Source organism: Ptychodera flava, chromosome 10 (genome assembly GCF_041260155.1).
Source record: "Ptychodera flava strain L36383 chromosome 10, AS_Pfla_20210202, whole genome shotgun sequence".
NCBI lineage: Eukaryota > Metazoa > Hemichordata > Enteropneusta > Ptychoderidae > Ptychodera > Ptychodera flava.
The window spans coordinates 41,011,367-41,030,667 of NC_091937.1; the positions used below are offsets into that span (position 1 = coordinate 41,011,367).

The following is a 19,301-nucleotide window of genomic DNA, read 5'->3' on the forward strand; positions in this document are numbered from 1 at the left end:
CAATAACTTAAGAATTTACAGATCATTGAGCACTGCATTTTATTTGTATACTACAAAATAATAGCATATGTACTTAAAAACCTTTATTTGCATTGTTACACATACTGGCGATACACATTTAAAATCTGTGTATGGAAAATTTGGCTTTTCAATTAAATTGATCATAAAGGACCAAAACGCTTAACTTTTTGACATGTAGTACCCGGTATTTATAATGCTGCATTCATTTACTTTAAAATAAATAACACCTTATTGCCTTTTCAAACGATATCAAGGAGGAGCAAACAAACTGCTTAACAGACGTATGTGGCACTCAGTAATCAGTCAAAGTTCTTTTGATTGAAAATGTCTTTGCTACAAGACTAGATGACTATAATGACAGCCTGCAACGTCAGTTAAGAAAGGGGGTTTCACAGAAACAAGCTAAAGGTCCCTTGATTTTCACTGGGCATGGTGAGACACCTGTGGTGCCTGCCTACAACAACCACAGCAAAGTCGACAATATAACAACAACAATAACAACAATAACAACGATAACAACAACAACAACAACAACAAAAACAATAATAATAATAATAAATGTAACGACAACAATAATTATACTAGAGGGTTCGATTCTTTTTCATTGCAGTAGCCATTAACTTTAAATGCCCGAATAGTTCAAGTCGAGATGTTTACAGATCTCACAAGTCTATGTTGTTTAATTTTATGAAGCACACTCGTCCACTAAGGAGACCAACACAGAGAGTGTCTTCATTGCAGACGTCAATTACAGTGACAGCGTGTTCGAAGTAAAATATGTTCTTCAAGTGACTAGTGAACATTTCAGCAGGATTTTTCTCTATCTTCCACACCCTCAAAGTCTTGTCATAAGACCCAGTCAAGATCAAATTGTCCTTGTATGACTTCACAGCAGTGACCATACGGCTATGCCCTTGTTGTGTCCCACCTGATTGACTGCTGTCACTGGTAATGCTATTCATGCCATCTATTCTTCTACCAATATAACCCAGCACCTGTCCACTATCAGCATCCCATACCTTCAAACCACAGTGAGTTGAACTAGACAGAACATTTGTCCCATCTGAAGAGAAAGCCGTTATATTACCCCATTCATTTTGATGGCCGACCATAGATAGTTCTCTTGTCTCTTTGATGGCCCCACATTGGTCTTTTCCAGTCGCCACAAATTTACCAAGGTGGTGGGAAGATGCTGCATAATTTTCATAGCAACAGTTTAACCTAGTTCCATCATGGGACACTACCAATTTTCGCATGTTGAATTTGGACCCCAAAGGCAAAGTTTCAACAACACTTCCACACGCAGCGTCGCAGATTTCAACAAAGTTCCTGTTTGTGCCAACAATGTAATGCTTCATATCTGGTACCAATGTCATGGACTTAACACCGGGTGGATGGCGACTAAGCTGCTGGCTCTCATTCCTCTGTAGGTTCCAACATCTAACAGTACCATCGAGAGACCCTGACAAGATCTTTCCATTCCCTAAGATGAGACATGATGTAACGACATCAGTATGGCCTTCAAGCCTTCTAAACTGTTCCTTTGTGTCCACATTCCAGATGAGAATGGACGAATCCTTGTTATTGGTCGAGAGAAGCTTTACCACTCCATCATCATGAAAAGCCACAAGATTTGTAACTGTTGATTGGACACATCCGATGTGGGTGTAGTCAGACACCTCGAGGGAGGACAGTTCCTTTTGATTATCTTCATTATGAAATGCTCTTGTACCACACTTAAATGTACATCTTTTCTCTTTTGTTTTCCAGCTATAGAGGGTGCCATCATCAAAACCTGCGAAGAATACTTCTCCTTCAATAGAGTTTGACTGGTCTTCAAACATGGTTAGTGCAGTTACCTTACTGGGATCATTTGATGGTTGGCATAACCTTCCCATTGACATATCTGAGTTGCCCAACCCAAGCAAGTTAATTTCACCACGTTCACTACCAACGATGAGGAAAGCTCCACTTGTGTCGAGATACAGAGCTGTCGCGAGATCATCGTCTTCAAGTCCACATTTTTCTCTTGATTCAATGGAATTTTCTAGATTCCAATGGCGTATTCTACTCATTTCATCCCAGGCGACTATAAATCCATTTTTCATTGCTGGAATGACTGGATACCTGTATGCAATATTGCTCGAAACAGCTTTGTACTGTTTTTTAGTTCCGTCAACTGTAAACATATCTGCCAAGTTCCACTGCTGAATGCTCTCAGAAAATGCTACTGTAACTATACAGGCTTCAACATTATCTTTGGCCATGATATTTCTCACTCCATGCCAATTTGCCTCTACAGACAACATTTTATGGAGGTCAGATAAATTCCACAGGCATATGATGTTATCTTCAGACCCTGACAACAAAACTTCACTGTGATTAAACCTGGTAAGACATAAGGCTGTGACAGGGTGCTCATGTCCACGTAAGGGACTACCATTGATACCAAGGCCATTTCTTATATCCCAAACTCTAATTGTCTTATCCATTGATCCAGAAATGACATAACCACAAGTATCTGATATCGTAACACAGTTGACGATGTCTTCATGCCCTTTTATTTCATGCAGATCACTATATGAGACAGTGTCCCATATTTTGATTGTGAAGTCATGTGATGCTGTCACAACCTTTTTCTGATATGCACTTGTTGCAATGGCACTTACAGCAGCAGTGTGGCCCTTCTGCTCTGTTGCTGTAATATTGAATTTAGGATCACAGTTCCAAATCTTTAGCGAGCAGTCTTCTGATCCAGAAGCTAATATTTTGCCATCTGGAGATAGACCAAGACATCTGATATACCCAGAATGACCCTGAAAGATTCTAATTTCATGACCTGTTTCAAGTGACCACATCCTTATTGCTGCATCAGCGCCACCAGTAAAGGCATGCCTGTCATCTTTTGCTATGACACATGTGACTACATGTCCTATGTAGCCGTTCAGCTTGACTTTTAAATCTCCACTCTTAAGATTTAAAAGTTGAGCAACACCATTTCTCCCTACTGCTAGAACACACTTGTTGTCATGTGTGATTGCAATATATTCTAGGGGAACAACTTCTCCGGTAAATTCGAGTATCTTCCGACCATTTACCAGCGAGAACAAGTGCACACAACCATCTTCTGAACCTGCAACCACACTATCGTCACCAGTAGTGATGCAAATTTGCCGTACAGTGCCATGGTTGCTACTGATGGTCAGAACACACTCTTGGCTAGTGATGTCCCACTTCTTTATTGTCTGGTCTCTAGAGCCAGACACAACAAATTTTCCATCAAGTGACATGGCAACACAATAAATGTGGTCTGTGTGACCATGAAATGTTGTGACGGAATATAAGTCATTATCAAGTGGCCATAACTTCAAGGTATTGTCAAATGACCCTGTGATGGCAAAATGATTGTGAGGATGAAGAGCGACCGCAAATATACTTCCCTGATGGGCATCTTTCTTGGTACTGAGAACAGTTTCTCTTCCGGTCTTGACATCAACAAGTGTAACAATCCCTTTACCAGTGCCATAAACTATACGTGGTGTGTCATACCCATGGGTAAATGCAATACACAAAACAGTAGCTGTTTCTTCAGCCATAGATCTTATTAGGTATCCCCCTGACTGTGTCAGGCATGGAGTGAGGGGTTCAAGAGCAAGCGGACGGTTGAAATACTGGTCTTCTTCACTCACTGGTGAAGAAACAAATCAACATCCACATCTCCAGCTGTGACCAAGGTGCCAAGCAATTGAGTAGGGAGTTGTTTCTTATCAATGGCAAGTACCCTTGCGGTGAAGGTCAATGTTGTGTGAATTAGCTTAATACCGTTTTTAACTTCTTGCTGAGGGGATATAATCGACTGGAAGTATTCATAGTCAAATATCAACGAAGCAATGTCAGTTTCGTTGAGTTTCTTGACTACCCATGAATAGTTCAGCAGCAGTGACTCGGCTTCAGTCCACTTGTTAGCTTCCAACAAGTGATGTAGTATATTTCTATAGACATAATTATCGTTGGTAACGTTCCACCATTGCACATGTTCCTGCTCAACACTTTGCTGATAGCAGTTTAACAAGTGACAGTGGCGACCTTGCAAAGATCCATCACCGTGCACTTCTTCATGCCTGTATTTTACATACTGTAAGACCAAATCGTGAACTTTTAACATAGTTGGATCCTTCGCACGAGTAACAAATGATGAATCTACCAGTTCCTCTATGTCCTTCTCAGCCTCTTGCAAAGAGATACCCCACAACATGGCCAGCACGGATCTGGGAATAGCAACATCTTCAGGAAAAATCGCGAGATCTAAGAGCCTCTCCTGCACTAGAGTTAGACTACCAGCATCAAATGGCTGACCAGTCCGCCCCAGGAAGTCAAAACTTACATCGAAGGCACCCATCAACGTGTTGTTGTAATCACAGAGTTTTACATTCTCTGTCTTTTCCCAAAATGCTTGCCTTTTCTGTAAGTCCTCGAGAGTGTTTTTCCATTTCTCAACATACACTGGGCCTCTTTCCGTGTCCCGCAAAGAAGACCCGATGACAGCTAAGGCAAGAGGAAATAGCTTCAAACTAAGGAGTATATTCTTGACCAACGTATGCATATTGTTCTGCTGAACCGTTTCTTCGCTTATATTAGCGTAGTTTAGTAACATCTTTCTGGCATGATCAGCTTCCAGTTTGTCTACCACATGACCTTCAGCCCTGACAAATTTGAGAACTGTCTGTGACCGTGTTGTAATAAGTATATTACAATTGGGTCCCATGACATTGAAGGGGCGAACGTGTTCCCCGTTCCATACGTCATCCAGTATCAAGAAAATTTTCCTCTTTTTGTGAAAGCTCGCAACCACCTTTGTCCAGTTTTCTCGTTTGGAAAGGCAGTTGTCTCACCTGTTAGATAGTAACAAATTTCAGCTAAAAGGTTCGGAATATCGGGTTCCTGTGACAATGTTAACCAAACAACTTCTTTGTTCAGTTGTTTTCGTACTTCGTAGGCAAGAGCCTGAGCTAATATTGTCTTTCCAGTGCCGCCAAGACCTTTTATGCCGACAGCTTCTGGTCTCTTAAAATGCCTGACACCATCACTTATTCCAATGGGAGCTGAACCCGCTTGCTTGACCAACTGGAGTAACGGCTCGATATGATCTGGTCTCTCCACGTATTCGCTTGGAAGAAGATCCATTCCATGTATACCATCTGAAAAAAGAACATATGCACCTTCACGACCATACCCAGAGGTTTACTTAACGTAATACTCTTGCCCATGATTACATAGAAGAAGGGTCGGGGGAAATCCACCCAGAGGAAGATTTTCTTTAGTGTAAAAATATATTGTTCATCCTTTTAAGAAATTTTAAAAAATCCTCATCATGCATAATTGAATTATTCTAGAGATTGTAATCTTTACTGCTGCCAACTGCCAAATATATCATTCTGTAGGACTTCGAGAGTGTTTATTCCATTTCTCCACATACACTGCCTGTTTCTGTGTCCCAAATGACAACTGAAGAGTTTAATTTAGTCTCTGAATCTAGTGTTTTGCATGATCTCTTCAGGGCCGTAGGCAGACCAAATAGCCAGGGGGTGGGGGGCAGAATAGAGGTAGTTCAGCTTAGTAATTTACATACATTTACACATTGACAGAGTGAAAAATTCCTTGGGGCTGCCCCCTACCTCGGCAGGCTACGGTCCTGGTCTTGAGTGTAAGGCAAAATGTTTCCTGTTTCCGTGAACAGGTATAAGCAAACGTTTGCAACACAAAACGTACATCAAATGTAAAACAGAGATAGAATACTACAAATATTCGTTCTTGTAATAATTTAATACTTTAAAACGTATGCTTAAGACACACCTTTTTAAATTGGCTTTCTCTATTGATTAGACTTTTTTTATGATTTTGCTTGTTTTTAACTTTCTCGATCAATTATATTTTTATTAGTTATCCATTTTCTTATTGTAATGTATCTTTCAGCGGCTGTGATCACTTTCTGTGGAGTTTGTCGCTTTACAAATAAATTTTAATATTATTATTATTATAACTTTTTGAGTCAGACACTCTAATAAGAATTGACTATATAGATCTTGCACCATTTTTGAGATTTGAAAATTCTTTTTTCAATAAATCACTCAATAACGAATAACGTAAAGTCTTTCACATGTTCTCGTCTCGCACTGAACAGTAAATAGGATCAGTCGGATAAACTACAATCAGATCTGTTTCTTTTAACGGGTAAATTCGATATCTTCACCTAAGGTCAACTAGTTTATGGTTTTTGATACTCTCCAAAAATACTAATCTTGTGCCATTCTTCTTGAGACATTCCTCCTGTTATTTTACTGACATTTATTCCACCATTTAAAATCGTTATTATGTCATAAAAAAACACCGGGAAATATAAACCTACCGGCTATGTACGCTTCTAATTCTTCAACCAAATCAACTCGACCAATTTCTGATAATCCATCGATGAGATGGGTCACATTTGTATCCCTACGGTGGTTGAGCAACCCCAATAACAGTTCAGAGTTAAATGCCTCGACATTGATTGGTGTGTTTCGTCTGCCCTTGACGTCTTCGATAATATGATGTGGCAGGTCCAGGTGTCTCACAAGATCCAAACATTGTTGCATTGTAAGGTCATGTCCAAGTTTGTGAATCAGTTCACTTGGGACAACACGCCCTTCTGCGGATATTTTGAAATAATAATAGATTGGTATTATAATTCAATCACGTAGCCACTTTAAACTTTCTCAAAATATGACTCAATGGAGTGTTGAGTGTAATTCAGAAGTAAATTTAATCTTACTCGTAGAATTCAATTATGATTGAATATAATTCCAGCTGAGAGGTAACTGAAAATTTTACCAACTTGATTTATGTTTTAAAGATAAATTTCATTTCCTATTCTCAAACGTCGAACATAAGGAATAAGATTATCTATGCATGTTTACTTTTATTTAAGATTACATGTTGCTCATTTTATTTGTAAACTATGATGATACAACGATATATGTAAAATATATTAAATTAAATTATTAATCGTTCATAGGATCTCTGCAAAGGAGGGAATAGTATGTAGGCTTACTCACCCATGATGATACTTTGCACAACCGAACGTCACTTTCAGGTATCCGGCATACCATGTAGAGGGCGTACTTTACAGTCTAACTTCTTTCACTAGAGAGGTAGAGCGGGAAAAATGGTGAAACTGGGGTTCTCCTGTTCTGATTTTAATGGTAGTTTCATTTTAAATGATCAGTTTATTTATTCTGCTTATTTCGTGCCATAGTTCAGCCGTATATGTTAAAATGTCTACATGGCAACGTGCTTGAAGCGTCATGAAACTCAGGAACTCGTCTACTAACTTGCCTGAGAAAACCCTTTGCTTTGTTTTGGTGTTCATAAAGTCAATTTGTATTCGAAACCAAAGTTGTCGATGAGAGAATGTGTGAATTTAACTCGAATAACTCACAACTACCTTTGAATGCTCTCAATCTAAGACTTAATCTTTTAATATTGTTCGGAAATGTATTACACCTTTTAATATTCCTTCGGTAGTTCGAGGTGAAAAGGCAAGATTAAAATCCATGTATCAGTGATTGAATTTCATTGATTGGTGAGGGATGAGCAGTCTGGTTTTCAGGCACAGTCTGTGCACATGGCAGTCATGTGCTTTACACTAATCGCGCGTAAAAGACTGAAATCATAAATGGATACCTTGTTACATGAGTAATTAGCAATTTTATGTGAATTTCCGGGTCAACAAAGAAGGAGACCAAACCAAGTTATTTATGAGCAGTAAAATGTTGTAGTAAAATAGTATTGATCAAGTAAAGAATAACTCACAAATATAATGTTGATGGGACCCTGCTAATGATAGCAATATACAGGCCACTGCTCCTTAGAGAATCGCAACTCTTTGTGTGAAATGAGAGAGACTAGAATCATCATTTAAGTCATCCGAAATCATCATTAAACAGGGGCATCCAACAAAGCTATTCGCGTACAAAATATATTCCCCTATTTTCGGGGATTTTTTCTCAAAAAAAATTTGGAAAAGGCCACTTGGTGAACTGTAAATTCTTTGCCAGATCATAGCGTGAGGGACGTATACGCAGCGAACAGCTTTCATTTTCTTCTCTAAATTTAAGCGTTATTCACAAACCTTGTTTACGTATATTTACATGAAAACAAAACTCAAAACAATTGGCAGCTGAATTGGCTGTTCCTGATTATCTGTGTTGACTGTGTATCCGACCTCTAATCGGGCTTGTCTATGCGGAGAGTTAGCAAGGTATGTTTCAAACTTTGTCCTCGGTTGTGCTCGACGTATGAGCACATTTAGGTCGACTTATTGTGGTGTAGAAACCAAAGGGATCTAGAGCCCAGACTATATTAATGTCCGACAGGAGAGAAACTGAACTATAGTTTATTACAACGATATTTACGAGTCGCTTAATATAGTTACTGTTCTGAAACAGATAGTTTAGTAAGAGTGAATTACTAACAGTAGCAGTCTAAAAGTGTACATAATAACGATCTTTGCAAATCTAGCATTACGAGCAACAAATGCATAATGAAATATTGCTTGATGGATGAATGGCCTCAAAACTATATCTTTATTGTAAGGATAACTACATCTAGGTTGGAGCAGGGCCATAGAAATGAGGTCATGCTCTTTTCGCCTCTCGCGATTGAGTATGTGTAGAAGTAGCCAAACATGCATTATTATTTTCCAGCATTCAATATGTTTGAGAGATCGGGTCCTGTTTTTATGTAAAAAGTAGCATGTATGATCTTTAAATAATATTTTTACCTCCGATAATTCAAACCTTCCCCTCCCCAGGTAAAATTATCCATTCCTTAATTTGCCCCGTCGAACACACTGGAGATTAATAGAATCTCACACCCCCAAGGACCTGGGATCAGATTTCTCACACAAGTTGGGGATATTTTGTCTCACACGAGCCTGCGGCTCAAAATATCCCCAAAGAGTGTGAGAATTCTGATCCCAGGTCCTTGGTGTGTGAGATTCTTTTTCTCACATGACCACGAAATGCATTAAATTCACTTTGGAAACATTTAATGTTTAACTGTATCAGCGACTATCCTACTTTGCGGCTATCTAGCATTCGATGTCACTAACGCGAACTGCGAGTTCCACTGCCGATACTTCAACTACTACGGATGAGATGTCCAACAGAAAAAATGGCTATATATACCAAGTGGCCTATGTTCACCAGTTAGGGGTGGACCATTTGATATCCAGGGGGGTCTGGAAGATTTTTTTTGGGGGGGAGGGCATTATTTTTTTTCCACATGTACCGCTGGATGTTTTTTTCCCTTTGTGAATCCTGACATTTTTTTGCACTTTTCCTTCAATAAAATTGTTTTTTAATGCAACAATGTTGCAAAATCAATCTGTTTGTCATACATCAACGGACTTGTACATAAAGGACTGATGAGTTTCTTTGGCCTGAGGGGGCGTTGGATTAATTTTTGCCGACGTCAAAAAGTGGCTGACCCCCCCTATTCCAACTTTCGAAAACAGGGTGAACCCCCTATTCCAACTTTTGAAAACAGGGTGACCCCCCCCTGCGCAAGACAAAGTTAAAACAAAAAGTGGTATATATATATATATATATATATATATATATATATATATATATATATATATATATATATATATATATATATATATATATATATATATATATAATTTTTGGGGTATATTTTAAATATTGAGTCATTCTGTGTTTTAATGAAATTGTTGTCATGTCAGTTGTAAGATAGGAACTTAAAAGTGTCAATTCTAAAGTTTGAATACAGTATTTTGAATGAGCTGTGAATGTACTCCACTCTTTTTATGCATAACCAGATGTCCAGAACTGTTGTAAGAAAAATCTGATTGTGAAATATTAGTGCATGTTGCTTTCTAATACTGAATTCTCATAGAGGAAACAGAAAAGTGTCAGGAACTTATCATGCTTTTCATATGAACTACAGACTTCATAATGATTAGTACACTTTGCAAAACAGATATTCAATTTACAGACATCAAGATATTTCTGACATATATCTCTGATATATTAAATTACTGCGCCCAAGGGCGCGCCGAAAAATATTAAACATCCAGATATCTCTGATATATATATATATATCTGATGTATGAAAGTCATGCAGCTGAAGGGCATGCTGAAAAATATTGTTTGATATTTAAAAGAAATGCGCCCTAAGGGCGCGCCGAAAAATTTGAAACATACAGATATCTCAGATATATGTATGTCTGATATATTAAAGTTTTATACTAGGATGGGGCTCTGAAAAATATGTCTTACTATCATTAAAGTTACGCACCGAAGGGCGCGCCGAAAAATGAAACTGAATGATGAAATTCATGGCTAGCACGATGCATTTGATGCATTTTAGGCAAGTATGAGCCCGCGTCGAAATTTAAAAACACACTGACCCCCAATTGGGCATTTCAAAATAGGTGACCCCATCACCAAAGTAAAAAACAGGGTGACCCCATGAATCCACCGGCCTCCTAGGCCGAAGAAACTGACCAGTCCCTCATTCCTGCTAATTGTTAAAAGTATCTTGTGCGAATTATCATAACCAAGCCCTCCCCCAGTATATTTGGTCACACTGAGATAAATGTTACACTGTGCCTTAAGGTTCCAAGACAAGAAACTGACCTTTTAAACCAACATTTTTCTAGAGGTTCATAAGCCCAGAACCCCCGTAAGTTATATATTTTCGAAAAGCCTAGATATAGGGGAACCTTTTGGTCACCATAGTGTCATAATTGTTTACATAACTATCACGTGACAGGTAATTTGAATAACCTTTCAAAAATCGGTTTTCCCTATGTTTTGTTACAATGCTTTGAGATATGTGGCTGAAATTTGTGTGAGTGCAAGCTGTCCTAAGGATCTTCCAAAGTATGTCTCAGAGTGTTTTTAAATCTTCTTAAACAATTTTTATGCCTGAAAAATATCCAGAGCGGTGAATTTAACCCTAGTTGTTTTCTTTAAAATGTTGCTCAAGTAAAAACTAACTAAAATATAAAAAATCCGAGACACACTTTTTTAGATATTTTGAGGTATTGAGACAAAACATAGGGAAAACCGATTTTTGAAAGGTTATGCAAATTACCTGTCACGTGATAGTTATGTAAACAATGGTGACACTGTGATTACCAAAATCGTCCCCTATATCTAGGCTTACAGAAAATGTATAATGTACGGGGGTTCTGAGCTTATTAAGCACCAGAGAATTGTTAGATTCAAGAGGTCAATTTCTTGTCTTGTAACCTTAATTCCAATTCGATACAGTTATTTCCGCCATAGTAATGAAAAGATACTGGGCCACGTCCCAAATGAAATAGGAAAATTGGACATTGGTATATTGGAAATTGAAAAAACGGAAATGTGCATTGTTGGAAATAGAGTTTGTCAGAGGGAAATTTGAATGGCCGCAAAATGCCATCCTCAGTATACACACCATGTACATATACAGTATACATACCTGTTTCCTATAATTCAATCTCGGCCCAAAGATTTTAAATTTAGAAATAGGCCTAAAAGTTAATAATCAAGATGATAAAACCATTTGAAAATTGAAAATTAGTTCCATTTCGATTTCTTTTTTGAAAATGCAAATTGGTTTATTGGTTGGCCAAAATGTGCCACGGATTATAATACTTGACGATGACAGTTTTGTTTTAACATCTTCTGAAATTCTGTCATTTGACTTGTCAGTGAAATCTGTCCATGTCACAATCATACCAGAGAACAAAATTATTTATTGGTCAGCACACAAGAGATGATATGCATGTATCTACAGAGTGTGTTCACTTATCTAAAACCAGATATGAACCGTAAATGCTCACGTGTTTCATTATATATTGCAGTTATGTGTAAATTTGAACCTTTGCCACATGTTTGCAACTTCATTGAAAGTATTATGATCAAAATAATAAACAATGTTCACCACAGATTAACTCTATAGGTCATTAAGTATTCAAATACACAATTAGCTGAAATAGAGATATAATTAATTTCTTTGACTGTTGTCATTGTATCAGCACTTTATATAGCAAGTGTAATTGCCTTTGGTCAAGTCCTTCAAACTATATATGCCAAACTTTGAAAGCTCATTAGATATGCAAACTATAAATTAGCTGACACGAAAACGTAAGTGCGAAATGACTTTTAATATTGGTATAACCTGGTATAATCATCAATGTACATAGCATGTTATGCCAACTTTGATCAAATAAATCCAAGTATTATTTTTTTTTTTTATTTTCACTTTATTTCGGACTAAATCAGTCCATATAATACATGATTCACGTGTAGAAAAATTTTCTTAAAGCATTACAAAAATATGATTTTCTGTGTTGGTAAAGAAAGACAAAATCAAAGGTACAGGGAATCGATCCACAATTTACAAATATCAGAGATGAAATAAAGACGATCATGTACCAGCCTAACGATCATATTTTCACTTCTCAATAAGCGTGTCATAAAACCATACATTTGTTTTCTACGAAGTGCATCGAAGTTGTACAAATTATTGGTAACAAACATTTCACTTGCGCTACTCCGTTTGTCAAATCCTAGAAATATCCTAGCCGCATTGTTGTAGGCGACCCTCAACTTTCTCAGGGCACTGGCAGTATGGTTAAACCAGAGGTGTGCCCCATACAATGATGACAATAAATCTTAAATATCATACATTTAACATCAAAAGAACATGAGCAGAATTTCCTGAGAAGCATATTAGCTGAAACGTAGAAAGATCTTTTCTGTCGTTCAATGTCAGCATCGTCTCTGAAGTGGGTTGTTAATATATAACCAAGATACTTTTTGTTCTCTACGAAAACAAGTTTAACACCATTAAGATACACCGTGGGCAAACGAACAGTACTTGCCTTGTCAGTAGTGACACATAAACATTCAGTCTTTCCAGTATTAAAAGTAATGTCGTAAATATCACCATAATTACTACATATATTTACCAGCTTCTGTGTCCCTTTGACAGAGGGACTCAACAAACAAATATCGTCAGCATATATGAGGTGGTTTACGAAGCAACCCCCTACATAACACCCTGTTAAAGAATTTGTAAGTCGTGTACTTAACTGATCAACATAAACATTAAAGAGTTTTGGTGATAAAACTCCCCCTTGTTTCACACCGTTAGAAACTGTGAAACCAGATGAAACACAGTCGCCCCAACGAATAAAAATACACTGAGTTCTATACCAAACAAGGAGAAATCTAACAATAAAGATCGGAACTTTACGGGAAATCAACTTCTTTAAAAGTGACCAATGATTTACTCGATCAAATGCTTTAGATGCATCTAAGAAAGTTACAATGACATTACTTCCATGTTTCCTATAGTAGTTGATAACTTCCTTTAAAACGAAAAGACACATATCAGTTGAATGTCCTTTCTTGAAGCCAAACTGGAAAGGCGAAGTTTCTAGAAACGACTCAATTTTACTCAAAATAACAACTTCCATTATCTTAGAGGCAATGTTCGATAATGCTATCGGACGATAGTTGTTTATACTACTTATATTACTATTCTTATCTTTGATAATCGGGACTAAAATAGTTTCAGAAAATCTGTTTGGACATACACCGTGAACCAACATTGCTGTAAAGCACATACTTAGCAAAACTGACACTTTGGTACTAGCAAGAATAAAGTGTTCTGCTGAAAGTGAATCAGGACCAGCAGATTTACCCTTTTGTAATTTACCAATGGCACACTGAATGTCATAAGGAGAAACAAGAATTGCATTATCAATTACACAATCATCTATCATATCCAAAACAAACTTCTGATCCCTGTTATTATGCACATCATTAAAGAGGTTACAATAATGTTCCCGCCACATTTCGGCGATATTTGAATCTCCACAGCAGCCGTTGACGCTGCTGGGCCTTGGTAGAGTCTTAGCATTAATCTTGTTAACTGAACGCCAGAATTGGCGTTGATCACCACAACGGAGACTTTTTCCAGCAGTATCAGCAATAATTTGACTTTTGTTACGTCGACAATCTCTCAACGCATACTTGAAACGGGCATGGGTTCGACGTTTAAAATCAAACAAAGGTCCATGCTTGGGTTTTCCACAATCGCGCCATAATTTAAAGGCATCACGTGCAATTGAATGAACATCTTTAAGATAGTCATTCCAACCAGGAACAATATATCCCTAATTAGGAAATTTCATTAAATACACAAATCAGCATTTGGCTGAAGCAAAAATGCTTGTATCTTTAATGTACATAGCAAGTTTCATCAATTTTGGTCATGTAAATTCAAATATATATCCCTAATTTCAAAAATTAATTAAATATTCAAATTAGGAGCTGGATGAAGTAAAAATGCTTAATGACTTTCAGTAACGTCGTATCATAGTATCTTTAATGTATATAGCAAGTTTCGTCAACTTTGGTTTCGTCAAGACAGATAAATATCCCTGATTATGAAAGTTCAGTAAATATGCAAATAAGGAATTGGCTAAAGTTCAAATGCTTAATGACTTTCTATCGTGTTCTATCATAGTATCTTTAATGCACATAGCCAGTTTTGTCAACTTTGGTCTCGTCAATTCAGATAATCACCCTAATTAGGAAAGTTCATAAAATATGCAAATTAGGCATTGGCTGAAGTAAAAATGCTTAATGACATTTAATAATGTTCTATCATAGTATCTTTAATGTACATAGCAAGTTTCATCAATTTTTGTCTTGTAAATTCAAATGTATATCCTTAATTTCAAAAGGTTATTAAATATGCAAATTAGGATTTGGATGAAGTAAAATTGCTTAATGACTTTCAATAATGTTAAATCATAGTATCCTGAATATGCATACCAAGTTTCGTCAATTTTGATCCACTAAATTTAGATATATACGCCTAATTAGGAAATTTCATTAAATATGCAAATTAGTAATTGTCTTTCACGTCACCCCTTTAATAACTTTCACAGCTGATATATCTTGATGTGATCAACATTTGTAGCAAATCTCATCAAATTGTGTGCAATCGTTCTCAATGTATATCCGGTTTTTCCAAAATCATTAATTATGCAAATGAGCAAAAAGTAAGCAAGCCACATCCACCAAAAACTAATCAGTTCTTGCCATTTGCAAACTGAATCTATGTACCAGATTTGATTCTGATCTGACGAGCCGGTTTTGAGATATTGAGCACACAGACACACAGACAGACAGACAGACAGACACACAGACAGACAGACATCGCTGCAACATATGCTCACGTGTGTAAACACGTGAGCAAATCAGTGAACAATTCAAAAAGCCAAATGTAACTGAAAATAGATTCAAGAGGCTTATGGAAAGACAAGAAGGGTGCACGGAAATGAAAAAGTTACATCCCAAAAGGTTTCCTTCTGATACTGTGATGGATTTTTTTTTCTTCCACATTAGCTGGCCAGTTTTTTTTTCATAAGTCGCCAAAGGCAGAATTTTTTTCCCTTGTATCTGCTGGGAATGTTTTTTTTTCGAAAATCTTCCCGACCCCCCCCCCCCAGGATATCAAATGGTCCACCCCTTATATCGTAAATTCGGCCGTCTTTTGTGAGTATGTCACAAACGACGTACAACATTATCCAAAATCGTGACAACACTGTCGTCTGTCACCGTACTCTGACCTGCTTTTTTGCTCACGTGTTGACACACGTGAGCATATGTCGCAGCGATGTCTGTGTGTCTGTGTGTCTGTCCGTCTGTCTGTCTGTCTGTCTGTCTGTCTGTCTGTGTGTCTGTCTGTGTGCTCAATATCTCAAAACCGGCTCATCAGATCAGAATCAAATCTGGTACATAGATTCAGTTTGCAAATGGCAAGAACTGATTAGTTTTTGGTGGATGTGGCTGGCTTACTGTTCGCTCATTTGCATAATTAATGATTTTATAAAAAACGGATATATATTGAGAACGACTGCACACAATTTGATGAGATTTGCTACAAATGTTGATCACATCAAGATATATCAGCTGTGAAAGTTATTAAGGTGAAGGGCGACGAATTCGGATGCGCACACGCTTTAGAACGTTTCTGCGCAGATTTAACTACAGCCTGCCGCAAATGGGTTATTTTGTAGCACATGTATTTAACATCGCCTGTCATTGTTGAAATTGCGCTTTTACCTAATTTTTTGACCCAGCGTCTTAGAAATACATGTGACCTATTACCTTGTCATATTTTGACCCCCTAGGAAGCTGGTTTTTATTCAATATGAGCGAAAAATTAACATTTCTCTCCCATTTATATGGCGCAAATTACCCATTCACCTGGAGATATTGTAAAAAGTAGCGTGGTGACACCCTTTTATTAAAAGTGTAAACTAAATGGTATTATGTCAGGAGTTTATTCGCCAAGTTTGGTCAAAATGACACCATTCAAAGCGACAGGAAGAAAGTTCGAAAATTATGTAGTGACATAATTTCGATATCGTCATTTTGTAACCGATACTTATGTTAAAATTTCTTCACAAACATCATGAAAACTATACATTCGATAGATATGGATCTTAAGTCTTGGTATTTATTAAAATTAACTCATTTGCTAAGCGTTTTATAATTGCTTTCTTTAGTTTAAGTAAATTATATCATTTTTATTTATTTCTAAAGACGCCATTTTAACGTCCGTTTCCATGGAAACAAGCATGGTGACCCCCATTTTTTATTTCATTTTTGCAATTGCACAACTTCCAAAAATATTTGTGCAAAGTTTCAAGAAAATGACACCACAACTTAATTCTGACATAATTCGTAGTACTTCACCTTAAGGGATGACGTGAAAGATAATTACTAATTTGCATATTTAATGAAATTTCCTAATTAGGGGTATATATCTGAATTTACTCAATCGAAATTGACGAAACTTGGTATCCATATTGAAGGTACTATGATTTAACATTATTGAAAGTCATTAAGCATTTTTACTTCATCCAAGTCGTAATTTGCATATTTAATGACCTTTCGAAATTAAGGATATATATTTGAATTTACATAACCAAAATTGATGAAACTTGCTACGTACATTAAAGATACTATGATAGAACACTATAGAAAGTCATTAAGCATTTGAACTTTAGCCAATTCCTTATTTGCATATTTAATGAACTTTCATAATCAGGGTTATTTATCTGTATTGACTAGACCAAAGTTGACGACCAACGTTGGTGAATATTGTTCATTATGTTGATCGTAATACTTAATGAAGTTGCAAACATGTGGCAAAGGTTCAAATTTACACATAACTGCAATATATAATGAAAGACGTGAACATTTACAGTTCATATCTGGTTTTTTAGTTTCGGTCCGTGTGTTACTCATCGTGCCATTGGATAATATTTTGCGCGTGGAAAGAAAGGTTGCTTATCAACCAATCAGAGCTCGTGTAAAATATACTACAGAGTGTGGGACGGTTTCTTAGAGTGTGGGATCGATTTTTCCCACACCGGCGATCCCACACTCCGTACTCCCGCTGGCCAGGAATGTAAGAAACATATCGTCCGCTAATCGGTGGTACATGAGTCATTGACGTCATCACCCCTTACACCCAGAAATTAACATATCTGAAAGGTTGCTAATTATTTATGAGTGACCTCAGTCACCATTCAAATTACAGTTGTTAAAATTACTGAGGTAATCCATTTTTACTGGCCGACAAGTGATAGATACCCGTCAGATCAGAGAGTGATTGAACATGAATGATGTATGTTTATATCAGACTTTGGCCAATTCTTCGTGAGATGGATCTGGCTAAAGTAAACACCATACACCTTTGTGCATGTTTTGCATTGCGAAGCCAGTCAATTATTTACAGTGTAAAATACCGACGTCAACCCAGGTTGAGACTGTTGAGAGAGTGCAGTATTGAAACAAGTACTAATACAGGCGCTTTGTTTCATTCAGTCATGTACCATAGCAATTTGTGTCACATTTCATTCCGTGGAATGAGTATTTTAGTGGTCAATGTACTGACGTTAAATCAATGCTTGCTTGCATTTTTGTTCACTTTAGTTCCGCTTCGGGCAGTGTGCGCAACTCAGTGACAGTTTTAAAAGTTTTCTTTCAAACTTTCTTCAAGGAAACATTGAAAAACTTTTCAGAATAAAATTGAAGAGCCACAGTGCAAATTTTGGCACTGGAGAAGCAAATTACCCCTTCCCCAATTTGCTAGGATTCGAAATTTAAAATGGCTACTAAACCTAATATTACCTCTATTTTTACTAGAACAAGAGGGTAAATACTTCAGTTGTTCAAGATTCAAAATTTGTTCACGCCGGTAGTTTGCCAATGAAGTATTGTGAAAATGTGAGATTTCGAATAAATACCCCCCGGCCTGATGTGCATTGTGCCTGAAAGACATGACCGAGTTTATCTCAATGCAGTGACCTTGAGTTATTGTTGCTGTTACGTTATCGTTTATTACAAAACGAAACCGGATGCACTACCTGAGAGAGAGAGAGAGAGAGAGAGAGAGAGAGAATTGTTCAAGTCTCCCCATTTATCATGACCTACGCCAGAAAAAGTAAGCAATATCTATCACTATCTGGAGCAAGGATTAAGGACATTTACCTACCTGTCTGAGTACCAGCTATTCAAATTGTTGAAAATGACAGACAGCCTGTCTGTGAAGTGACACCTACTCTAGGGCAGATCAGGTTGTCACAACGCACACACGTCGTATATACATACAGACAGTTCATCAGTCAAAACATACATACACAGTAGATCTGGCCATGCATAATTATCGTACGAAAACCGCTATAGCTATTGTCTGACCCGCAAGTCGTTGTAAAGAAACACTTCAATACGTGAAAAGCGAAAGGACATGCGCGACGACCTTTCCTATAGTCTTACTATACACTTGATACATATACACACTGTGCGCACCAGCTGTTTTTTGACATATTATACACTGACTGTTTATTGTGAATCTAATGACAGTATTCACAGCACTAACCACATTACAACGTCTTTTACCTCGGTAAGACTCGACTTTGAAAAGTATATTTACAGATTACTGTTTATATTTATTAACTCCCGTCGCGTTAAGGCCGCGTTCAAAAAAAGTGATGGGGGGGGGGGGCTGGAGGAATTCAGGGGGGATTCGAAAATTTTGGGGTAGTCGGGGGGGGGGGCTTGAAAGTTTTGCTCTGCCTATAGGGGGGACCTGAAAATATTTTGACTCCCAACATTTTGATGTCGTCCAATGGT

General features: G+C 37.4%; 1 protein-coding gene across 1 annotated transcript; it reads right to left on the minus strand.

Moving 5' to 3' along the window:
• Positions 1 to 18,895, minus strand: LOC139142809 (apoptotic protease-activating factor 1-like). Its single transcript, XM_070712977.1, is given in 5 exon segments — positions 1 to 3,706; positions 3,709 to 5,219; positions 6,428 to 6,706; positions 7,113 to 7,200; positions 18,664 to 18,895. Coding segments are annotated over 2 exon segments (4,101 nt in total). The 5' UTR covers positions 4,787 to 5,219; positions 6,428 to 6,706; positions 7,113 to 7,200; positions 18,664 to 18,895; the 3' UTR covers positions 1 to 683.
• Positions 18,896 to 19,301: the final 406 nt, after the last annotated feature.